General features: G+C 32.2%; 1 protein-coding gene across 2 annotated transcripts in view; it reads left to right on the top strand.

The window, feature by feature from the left end:
• Window positions 1-12,844, top strand: part of LOC118181155 (calcitonin gene-related peptide type 1 receptor-like) — a 374,571-nt gene that overhangs the window by 134,698 nt on the left and 227,029 nt on the right. For both annotated transcript variants that reach the window (XM_085817333.1, XM_085817334.1), the window contains exon 7: window positions 4,476-4,582. In XM_085817333.1, coding sequence (XP_085673459.1) covers window positions 4,476-4,582 — 107 coding nt within the window. The remainder of the gene's footprint in view (window positions 1-4,475; window positions 4,583-12,844) is intronic.

The following is a 12,844-nucleotide window of genomic DNA, read 5'->3' as shown; positions in this document are numbered from 1 at the left end:
CTAAACTAATCGTAACTAAAGAGATATAGCCGAAGCTATCAAAATTCTAAGAGTTGGCCCCTTAACGCTAATTGACTGCGAAGCTATCAACTACCTAAAGTACGGCCGAGCGTAATAATGGCTTACGAGAGAGTAGCCTAAAAAGGCGGACGCGTGCAGCCAGAATATCTGATATCTCTCTCTCTAAGACTGTAGAAATTTTATTTACCGCTTCTCATTTAAATACCGCTCTTCCTCATTAGCATTCAGACGTGATTCTAAAACTACGTTCTGGCCGTGGTAAGCTGAAATTAAGAATCGATAGGAAAGGAAGTTTAACTTAAAATTTAACTGTTAATAAAATTAACATAATCCTTACAAAGGAGGCTATGTTCATTATAAAATGCACAGCAGAAAAAGTGTAACTCCAGTACAGCAAAAATTCACCAAAATATTTAACTTTAAATATGGACATCATACTCAGGAGCCGCATGTAAGTCGAAGAACGAAATGTCTGCATTTATACTTCTAAAAATAAAATATTAGTTTAGAAAAAGATTTCGATGCTAACAGATTGGGTGACAGATATTTCCGCGCATATTATCATAAAAAGTATTCATTAGTATTAGAGAGCTTATTCGCGGAATCTTAATGAATTCTGTTCAGGGAAAACACTGATTTAGCTTCAGTACTGCCATACTGCCAACTCGTAATCTTATCAGCATAAATTAAAAATTTTAAATATTTCTATGATGAAATTTAAATATTTCTATAATAATGAATTTGTATAGTTTCTAGATTATAATTCTAAACTAGTAAATCTGCATGAGAATGTAATAAGGTCTCTCTAACGTTTTAAAGTTCATAAATAATTTCTGTAAAAATTCGTATACCAATTGTAACCAATTATAACAAAATTCTAAATTAAAGATTATTACACGCTATTTAATCACAAAAGTATACTTCTGAATAGCATTTAAAGAAACAAGAAACCAACTTCGAACTATACTAATATATTAATCAATTGATTCCTCAAAAGAAGTAGAAAACAACTTCAAAAATCTCTTATTTTGAAATCAAATATCTTGTTCAATTTTTGTAGTTAATTTTTTTTTCTTTCTTATAATAAGAATGACATTTTCCTAAATATAAGTATTGGGACCGGCGAATCTATAACGAATTAGATTCAGTATTTTATATTGAATGAATTTTATTGAATAAATTTTCTTAAATTTAAAAATAACAAAACGTGACTCGGTCCGTCATTTAAAGCATTTTTTGCAATTGAACGTACATTCTATAACATAAAAGGCGACTCACCAGGAAGGAGTTTCCGAATGGGCCAAAATTGGTAGATGTGATGTAAATGTATTGAAAACAAAAACTAACAGTATCCTAAGAGTTAAATGTTTTATTCACAAAATACAGCTACGAGAGAAAAGAGTCTGTAATGCGTTGGCCCTCCTTGATGCCAGCTGTGATCTAGATTGGGATTGACTCGCACAGTTGGCGGGTATCCTCTTATGATTTTGTTTCTCATATTCGTTCGAACAGGAGAATTAAATCGGCACAATCCAGGGACGGTGTGAGATCCCTACTCATTAGTCTAAACATGCTGTACTGGGAAGAGATCTGGCGGTTGCGTCGACTAGGGAAATATTGGAGAAGGAGAAGGTAGAAAGGCCGTACCATGTGCGGCCGGGCATTATCATATTCAAATATAAGTTCAGAGGCCCGTGAAGGAAGGGAAACACTACAGGGCGCAGAATCGAATCGATATACCGTCCTGCTGTAACGATGTCATGGATGGATAACCAAAAGGTTCAATTGAGTAGCCACCGCTGTCCTAGACGCCTCCAGATACATCTTGGCTAACAATGGGGGCTCAATTCAAAGCAGAACTCGTCGTTAAAATATTATACTCGGTTCGTGAGATGTCAGGATGAATGCACTCGACAGCAGTGCAAACGTGCCTGACGCTGTGCAACGGTCAGGGGAAGTCGACGCAGTGGCATCCGTGACCTCACTCTCATTTACTAAATCGTATATGTGTGGTTTTTGCAGCGACTGGTGTCCTGGTTCCGCATCGGGTCATCGAAAATGAGGCATCAGGGGTTGTCAACTCTGATTTTACATCACACTGTCCTCGCGTTCTGTCATCGTTTTCGGTCGAAGGCTACTCTTTTTTGACGCTGTGTACGGCCATGGTTCACCCATTCCTTCAAACATAGTCGAATGGTAGCATCTCCTCAACCCATATGTCTGGTGATCTTGGTGTCTAGTGATCCTGACCGTGCTTCCTTTAGTTCAACTGCGTATTCTTTCTCAAATAGTGACACCTGCTCATAAGCTTCGCGAGTATCAGTAAGGTATTGGTACAGTACTCTTTCTTGATGCGTCGCGTTTCATGTTACAGAGTGTCTACGCCGAAACGGTTGCAAGAATAAAGTCTTTTGTGGACATGGTGTTTAAGAGGATATATATATGTATGTGTGTGCGCGTGTGATTTAAAAACCTCTGCAAACAAAACCGCTGTCGCATGCTCAGACATTGTAGAGCATATTCACCCCGTATGCAATTTTTAATAATTCATGACACATTTAATTTTCTGTCAGTGTTGCATAAATCTAAAATATTCCTAACACGTTACCGTTTGTTTAGCAAGAAATTTCGAAGCTTCCGATCTGTGAATTTTAAAATTAAGAATTCTAAAAATTATAATTTTAGATTTTGGTATTACAATGAAGCTAATTACAAAGGGACAGGATTTCGTGCTGTAAAACAATGCTTGGTATTCTAATTTGCAAAATTGTTTAAATTTTTGATGTTGTTCCTTTGGATATAATAATTATTCAATTACAGGTATAATGACAGAGATTAATCACTTTCTGGAATCATAAGGTTATATCGATGCTGGAACGTGAAAAATGTGCGATACCCTCACTTGGATTCGAACACCGAATCTTCCGAATAAGCGTTGAAAGTGCGGTTACACCACGAAGTTTGAGAAAAGGAAGGAGAAAATAATTTCTATACTCACTCAATTAAACGGGACTGGGGATGAGGAGACGCAATCGCCAAATGCTAGGGGGGGGACAAATTATCGTTCACCAACTTTTTTAGTTAAAATGTCTTTTGATAAAGTCTTTTATAGTTTCTCAACGTCAGGAAACTGAAGAAATCTGCAATGGCCTCGCTGGAATTCGAACTCAGTATCTTCCGAATACGCATGTAGCATACGGAAAGGAGGGAGAAAATACCTTTAACCTTTTAGTTATGAAGCTTTTCTGTTACTTGCGATTTATATTTTGTAATAAATTGAACATATTTAAGATTTTTAAGAGGATATTTATTTTAGGAATGCCCGAGTAGTGTGTTGTTCTAACAAAAGATTTGTTTGCTAAACAAAAGATTCAGTATATCTTTCCTGAATTTCATATTGTCTTCAAAATTGTTCTAGAACCCTACCAAGGACCTTTAGTAAATATAATGAACTATTTTAATGAGAAAATTATAATACGATAATCAAAGTTTGTTTTGCTAGCTAAAAATGTGCACTGAATATATTGTGAACGACTTCAAGAATTTTCATGCTCAAGTTATTTACCAGCAAATATCCGTACTGTCTTAAAAAAACGTAACTTAAAATGTATATTTTCGAAATCTTTCTTTTGCTTTTTTATGAGATAAGCAATGCATTTCTTCCTCAAATATTCTTTATCTCGTATCCTTTTGTTATATGTTGGCCAAACAAATGTGCCTTTTTGTTCCTGAAAGGTCGTTCATTCTTGATCCTTTAGAAACTCTTTTGAAAACAAGTCAGATCATTTTATGGTAGGATATTCTATCACGAGAGAGAGCAAAGAACTTCTTTTTTCTGTTGAATTTTTTTCTTTGATGTACTGAAAATTATTTCCGTCGATGAGATAAATATCAGTGCGAGATAAGGGAAAGGATTTTGCTAAATAAAGTCCTAATTTAATTTTTAAGTTTCAAATATGACTTTTCTAATTTGTAAAAATGTTACCATGCTTTAGGCTAACTGTCCTCAGAATGCAGTGTATCAATTTAAAATGAAGTTTTTGCGACAAGGAGTATGCATATAAATTAAATTGCCTGTTTTCAACTAAACAACATTTTTCTCTAGAGAAAGTTACAACTATTTCTTGAAGTTGCATAGGTTCAATTTCTCTTTTGCACATTGAACCGACGCTGACTATAAAGCGGGATCAGTCCCACTTATTTGAAACAGAAGGCAACCGGAGACCATTAAAAGTAAGAAAAAAATGTAGCTGTTTCCACATGTCATTACATTACTAATAAACTTAATGAATTCATTTTGATCAAAGTTATAAACATGCAGGTTTTAGTGAACTGAGTCGAGATATGGTATTCCCCTCCTTTGTAATTATGAATTTTTTTCATAAAAATTCCGATCACCTTTTTGAGCTTATACTGCACTAAGGTAATTGCTTGATTTAAGAATTCTTTTTCAGGATCAGCGCACAAAGAGTGTAATCCTGATGGGAGCTGGTATAGGCATCCTGATACTAATCGTACGTGGTCTAACTACACCACCTGCGTCGACAAAGATGATTTAACGGTGAGTTTTTTTTTTTTTTTTTTTCTGTTTTATTCTGATTTATTAATTATTCAAATTTATGCTCTATAATTCAGTGTTCTTGGCAAAGGTTGATTCATTTCTTTGCAATATTACCTGAGACAAGTTTTTGTATATTTTTACTTCTTTATCCGAAGTAAAAGAAGTATTATAACCGCAAAAATTTCGGTTTTCATGTTTCAACGAAATATTCATTTTAACTATTTTTTTTTTTTTTTTTTGCGTGACGTCTGTACGTATCGACAGAATAAAGGGCATTTTATTCCAAAAGGGATTGTAAAATGTACTTTTTTCGTGATGTACGTAAGAATTATCTGACATAATTCAAAAACGATTAGCCGTCGGCCGTTAATATTTTGTATATACGACTGCTGTAACATCTTTTTGTGCACATCTCCTTTTTATTACAATCGGCAGAGCCAAAAGTGTATATATATATATATATGTAAAACCTCTTTAGCCGGCTTAAAAGCTTTTACTCATCCTTTTTTTTTTTTTTTTTTTTCTTTTTGGCAATCGTTGGTCATAGTCTTATATTTATAATGACACAAGTGTTTTAAATGACAGAAATATTCCGGTTTTTTTTTTTTTTTTTTTTTTTTTTTTTGCATTTCAAACTAAAATAAGTTAATTTTGGGGAAATAAATTAAATCTCGTTTTTAATGCGGTTTACTGGCTCCTATGAGAGATTTTCATACTCGTTACGAAAAAAGAAAAAACATTTGACAAAAAGTGATTGTTATATTTAATTTCAAAATTTGCAGTTTGTATGTCATTTTCAACTTGTTTTGAGAGATTGGTTAATTAAATTAGACTAATTCAAGGAAATAACTTTAAATGAAGTGCAACGAAAACTGTGTATAATTTAATAGCCGTACAAAATTGTCATATGGTGTCTACAACAGATATTTTTCTTTCCAAATTTGAAGTCATGGGCATTTTATCTTGAATACATACGCGTAATTTTCACAGTTAATTAAAAAGATATACTTATGTAAAAGCATCCAACAAAATTGATTTCAGGTATATAAACTGAAAGCAAAAATGACTGGAAGTTGTATAATAAATCGAAACATCCAAAAAGGAAATTTCTGGATTATCAATTCCAGATTTTTACATCTTACGAAAGAAGTTAATTTTCCAATATGTGACGGTTACGGGTTTTTCAGTAATAATCAAAAAAATCTAGAATGATGTTTCTTAGTCTTTGAAAGCGATCAAAAACACCGATGAATTTTTTGAGATCGTCTTATTGTGAAAATTACCAGTAAAACAGAGAGTAATCCCCGAATATCTAGAACAGAAGGTTAACGATCCGAAAGCAAAAGTTCACAAATTTTATGCTAACATTTCCCTTTAACTTTGTTTAAAAGGACGTTTATGTATGCTTAAGTGTCTCCTTCAAGAAACAAAGCAAAAAATAGTTTTTATTCATTCACATTATTCTTAATGAGACTATGTTTGTACAAATTTATTTAAACTAAGTACTGCAATATCTGTTAAGAAAACATTACAACTGTTCCGTATTTTGGCATGGTGTACATTTAATAATTGACACATATCTCAAGTTAATTATTTTTCTGTAAATTTTAGACAGTTTCTGTAAATTTTAGAGAGTTTAGTGTACATAGCTGCTGTACAAGTAAGCATAAAAATTGCGTTATCGTTTCCTCATTTCGGATGGGAACCACACTTACATTAAAGTTTTCTTAGTAGAAGTAAGGCCCACCAGCGGCCGAGCGGTAAAGTCGCTGAACACTGGTAGTTCGGTCCGAGGTTCGAATCCCGAGAACGGGCTGGCTGCAGGGGAATTTTCGTGGTTTTCTCCATGTGTAACGTGTATACGAGCCAATTTCCCCTAGAAAGTCCTCCACTAAGACATCCCTCCCCTTAGGCAGATAGTCCTCGTGTGCTTTGCCATAATCACACACACCACTTAGTAGAAGTAAACGTTCAGTTTTCAGTGCACTGAAAAGTGAATATTATTGAAGCCTTCTCGTAAGGTGACTTTTCATTTTAGTGGTTCAATACTTATAATTACTTAGTTTTAATAAACTTTTTGACTTATTCCAAATACATATCGTGGTTAGGAGAAAAAGACAAATGCAGAAAGTTAATTTCTGTATTTCCTTTTAATTATTGTACCTGAGGCAGTTAGCATTTAAAAAAATGTTCGTAAGCAAATTTTATTGCAAAGGCAAACAGAATGGAATATTGTGTAATGGATCCGGGTTTCGAACCATGAAGCCATAATTTCACAACCCAGTACGATATCCCTCCACCATTAAGGCTTAAGGTCAGCCGAACTCAAAAATATACTTTATTAGAGCCTTAAACGCCCTCTTTTCTTGCCTTCTTCTGAGAGGTGCGGGCTAGGGGTTTTCAAATGCATTGTTTTAAAGGACCCTATAAGTGTATGAAATTCGGGCGAAATCGTTATTTTCGAGGCCATGTGCTCTCCACCATATTCTTTCTCTTCCATCTTATAACGGATCTAAAGGGTGTTTCAATAAAGATTCAGTGTCTCAGTAACTCTTAAACGATTGGCTAGGCTTTGAGACCTAGAATTTAAGAATTAGAATTTCGGTCCATTACACCTAGTAAATTTAAATGTGACGACTTCGTAGAAAAGAGACGTGAGGAGAATTTTAAATTCCTTTATTTGTTATTTTTAAGAAGCAGATTTTAGGGAAGCTATATAACTATTGTTAAAGAGACTGTTGCTCGGTTAAATTTTAGCGTACATATTTCTAAAGATATTTTTAACATTTACATCAGATAAAGCTCCGAAATTTTTATCTTGCATAATTAAATTTTATACACCCCTAAAATCAAAGCTTCTTTGTCATTTATTTTCATCCGGGGGGGGATAAATGTGCAATCAATTCATTATTATCAATGTGTTTCAGTTTTACATTTACATCAGATAAAGTAACGAAATTTTTATCTAGTATAATTAAAATTTTATACAGCCCTAAAAAATCGAAGCTTTTCTGTCATTTGTTTTGATCGGGGGGATGTGCTTTAATTCTTATAATTCTGAAAAATTTTCGAAACAGTTTTGCATATTACAAAGCCTTTTGTTACTTTTTGTACAATAAAGAGCTATTTACTGACAAAAACTACCTTTTCTGGATTAAGAAACTAATTTTTATATTTTTATGAATATGTGTCATACGACTAAACTTTTTTTCGTAGCATATAAGTCTTTTATAGTCGTATTTCGTTCATTTTAAAATTAGGACAATGTTTCTGTGCCAACCTTTCAAGAGAATTTTAGTCGTTGCCTTATCTGTTTCATATTATGTATGTTATTTTACGATTTATTTCCTTTCATTATGAGATATAACTATGTATTTTTCTGTAAATTCTAAATTTCTGCTCATCTGTCAAAAAAAGAGCATTGAATGTAATGAGTTTTACTTTTTAAAAACCTGATGAGTGCATTTGTTACTGATGATATTCTACATCTTTCAAATTAAATGTTATCATCAACGTGAGAGAACTAAAAGAAGTTAATATACGTTCCACTGATTCAAAGTCAGTTTATGCTTAGGTAAGTAGTGCTATTTACGGTACAATAATGCGCTTTTAATTCCCTGCTTCTAATCAGAAGTTCGAGAGTTTTCTTTAACTTCTGCTGTTACGGCTACGGTTTTAATTAGCCTGGGTTGATTTAACTTTTTTCTTTACTTATTCTGGTGTGAAATCCTCATTTTCTGAAAACTTAATTGACAAAGAGTCCTTCCTTGTGCCTCAAATTTACTACTCATGACCCTAAGTAAACCCAAAAGGTTGATTTTTAAATGTCTGCAATTTTGACAGGGACTTCATGCGCTGCTGAATCCATTTAGGCTAGGACGTTAAAACAACAATTAAGCTATTTACTTTAAGTTCGAGATTTTGGAGAAAGGCACAGCCTTTTGTTATTTGATAATTGGAAGTTAGTATAGTTGGTAAATGTAAAACGTAAAAATAAAGTCTTCTTGTATAGATTTTAAAGCCGATAAGTGTTGTATTCACAGTCACAAATGATAAGTAGTTAACATTATTATACTGCTTATAAAGAATGTAGTAATTCAAAGTACTTGAATAAACTACCTGATTAAATAAATATAATTAGGGCTGAAGACATAAAACTGTTATGCAGTCGAAATTCGTGTGAAATTGAAAGCCAACCATTAGTATAATCTACAAAAAACGTTAGAATTTAAATTATTTCCTGCACTTTCTTTACATATCGTGTATCGTATCATAAAGCAAAAGTATGTGTATTTGAATATACTATACAAAAACATTAGAACTTATTAATGTGGCATTGGCATATAAAATAATATTATTGAAAAAAATCTATATGGGCCATACATGTGTTATTATTAATACTAATGGGGAATTTAAAATTAATAATGTTAAGTTCCATGTATTAAATTTTAAATCACAAATTTTGATGCAATGATGATACTTTTACTGTCTGAAAAATAAATTAGAGATTTCATTTCTCATGGATTGGCATTTTTTCGAAAGTGAAAACCCTCTACGTCGAGTGAAGGCTTTAAAATAATGTTTGATTTTCATGACAAGTATTGTAAAAGTTATATTGCCCACGGAAATACATACTGGAGAACTAGAGATAAACTAGTCGTATTGACAAAACTGGAGAATGTATATCGCTCATAGAACGTCTTTTCCTTAACCGTTTCAGTCCTAATGAGTTATACAAGTCCCAGTAGGTGTTTAAAGACGCCTAGAGGGAATTTACTACATAAATTTACTACGTACTTGATGTCCTACTGGAAGTTGGAATCATTTCTAGCGTCCCCACAACAAAATTATCGCGCGCATCTTCTTATAGAGGCTTAGTGAATTTGTTTATTATAAGGCAAGCATGTACTACGTCTTTAGACTTGTTTAGTTTCTGGTTTTGCATGAAATACGTGTAAAAAATGTCTAGGTAAGTTTGTTGACATTCGATTACCACTAATAGAATATGTTTTATTTGTGGAAAGATGGCGTATATTAATATATTTTTTACATAATTTGTTGACGTGTCATATATGACCCAGTGGAATCAGTGTTGGGATACATTTGTCCCAGTGGTATTACTAGAATTAATATTTAATTTTATTTTTTAGTAATAAATCATTGTCCGATAAAGAACTGGTGGATATTGCAGAAAATGTTCTGATCTGGAGGATGAACACTTTAATTACAGTGGTTCAGAATATATTCAATCACCCGCCCCCATTTTAAAATAAAATGTTTAAAATGATATTTTTCAATTCTTTGTGATAATTACCAAGAGTACATAAAAAAATCAAGTCAGTTGAAAGAGACAAATAAATTGGGACTGAAAGGGTTAAGAAGTCACTCGTTGGGGTAGCATTTCCTGGAGTAAAATCACAGGAATTGAACTGTTATAAATTACAATGCATATCCTATTATTATTATTAAAAATAAATTTAATTTTCATTTCGTGATACTGGTTTCAGTCTCAAAAACATTAAATTCCTATGCTCTTCTTGTTTTCTTAAACTGATCTTTTAAGTAAAGGTTTAATTAAAACAAAGAAAAATGAAAGAATGTAGATGAAAATCATTCTAAAATTCAAGAATTGTCATTGCAAAACTTTAAGAAAGAAAATTAGATTTAATTCTTGAAAATTCATCATTCACATCCAAGCTGTTAGAATACTGACTAGTTTGCATGTGGCAAAAAAGGATGGAAAGGTAAAGAAATTCAAGTTACAGCATTTTCTCATTTCTTGTGTAAAGGTGATGTTTGAACCAAACGAAGGCGAACAAATTTAAAAGAGAACTAACAACAGTAGAACTAAAGTGCAAGTTCAAAATAAACATTGAATGAAAAGTTTTTCGCTCGAAGAGGGACACGAAAAACGTTAAAATGATGCAAACGGAGCCTTTTTCTTAAGCAGGGCAGAAAAAAGCACTAAATTACGTAACTGATGCATTTAGATATGTTGAGGTATACAAAAAGAAACGTATTATGTGGAGCAACATGTAACCCAGCTGATGAGTTAAAGAGCTTTAATTTCTAAGACCTCTAAACTTTTTCGAACAAAATAAGAATTTAAATTTTTCCCCAATTTTTATGAATTCATATTTATACAGAAAAAAGCATATTTGAATCAGAAAATTAATTTGTACGTCTGAAAAGGCTTATTCATTAAGTAAACCAAAGAAAGAGTTTCAGTCATTGTCAAATAAAAAGCTTTGTACAGCTTTGTACTTTGATCTAGTGATAATTATTCTTCGCAGGTTATCAGTAACATTAATGAAAGATTTTGCGCGTTAATAAATGGTGAATTGACTTTCAACTAAAATATTTTCTTATCGTCTGGTTTAACGTAATTATTAGCATTAACTTTTGTTAGAGGTACATAAGAACTTTATTAATATACACGCAATTTCTAAATGTCAGATTTTCATTTAAACATTTCCGTTATCTTTTGCAATTTTCTGTGATTATGGGTTAGGGCATAAAAAAGGAGAGTTAGATGCCCGGAGATAAAATTACTTTATTTAACCTTTATCTTTTATTCATTCTAATAGCTGAAGACAATTACAGTAGATAATTTTTCTGACTTGTTTCATTATTCTTACTCAAAAGGTTTTGCTGTTTTGATGAATATGGTGTGTAATTATTTGCTTGAAATTCTTTTTTATTCCTATTTCGTGATTCAGAAGGTATGTTGGCCTGTAACTGTGGACTAAAACCTTTAGAAAGTACACAATATAATTAAATGAAAGGTTGCAGAAAAAAATGGCAGCAAAGTTTAAGAAACTCATTACGTTAACTTCATGATAAACTATGTTACTCAATACTTTTTTGAATTTTGTCTCTGTCTGTGTAACAAACAGAGCTTAAGATATTGTCATTGTATTAGTGTAACATTTCATATTATTTCGACCAAGATTCTGTTCCAATATTTAGAAATATATATAATCTACCCATCAAAGACCCATATATAGATATTTGTGGGAGAAACATTACGCCCTTAAAAGATATAATCGCAACCAATTCTGATAATATAGAATTCTCATATTATTATAATATAGGATTCTCATACGAGTATTATGATAATATAGGATTCCCATATTATGATAATATAGGATTTCCATATTCTAGTCCAAATCCCTCGTAACATTACTTCCTCCCAAATCTAAACCTTTAAAATAACTTATGTACCTGCTTCCACATAAATGAGGAAATAAGATTTCATAGAAATTTATATTGCTTTTGTAGCATCTGATCCTAACAAACTCGTGATAAATTATACCACAGTATAACCTGAGGGCTCTAGTAGGATTTTCTGGCTAGGCGATGAAATCGTTTCTGCATCATTTAACTCGTGTCCTGTTATTTGTTATAAACAAAACATGTGATCTCAAATATTCTCGAATTTATTTCTTCATTTACAATAAAATGCAGGTAGTTAGCATTTGAGTTCTTAAAACAAAAACGTGAATGAAGCATTTTTATTAAAGAAAAATTACTTTATTTAACCTTTATCTTAAAGTTAATTTAGTTTTAGAACTTGCTTTTAGCGAACGTTCGCTGAAATTACTTAGATAAAAATTTGACGCAAATATCAGTATCTTAAGCAATTCAATTAATTCCCATATTGTGTGATTAAATAAAGAAGGTCCCTGGAATTCCTAATAGTACATCTCTCGCATTCTTCTTTATTAAACACAAAAAAGCTGTGTACGGTGACAATATAAATAAGCAGGTATTTGGCCAATCTGGAGTGTGAAAATTAGAATTACCTTCGTTTCTTAATTCATGCTAATGAGCACACAGATACCATCATAAGGAGCTGCCTCATATCTTCGACGTAAATGAAAAAATGCTTGAAAATGTAATAAACAGAATTCAGTCCAATTACTATACTGCTCTTAAGTGTGTTTAAGTGTTTATCTCAGTTAAAGGGTAAAGAATTCTGAATAGAGATTGGTAGAGATCAGCAGAAAAATATTTTAATTCCTTATTTACGCAAGAGACGTTTGACTTGTAGATGTTTTCACTTTTCTATTAATTTAATCTTTTAGGGATAATGATCCATGCATTTAGTTGACGCAATGTTTCTTAAAAGGTGATAATTTTATCTTTTGTTCGTAAATCTAAGTTACCTTTTATGTTACTTTTGCTTACTTGAGAAATAATCTTTTAATCATCCCATTTTCTCTGTAACTTCTTATGCAGAAAGTAAACAAATCTTATTTT

Source organism: Stegodyphus dumicola, chromosome 5 (genome assembly GCF_044657685.1).
Source record: "Stegodyphus dumicola isolate Sdum_Otavi_A_Nest chromosome 5, ASM4465768v1".
Classification (NCBI taxonomy): Eukaryota; Metazoa; Arthropoda; class Arachnida; order Araneae; family Eresidae; genus Stegodyphus; species Stegodyphus dumicola.
Note: the sequence above shows the minus strand (reverse complement) of the source record. Positions and strands in the feature narration are given on the sequence as shown.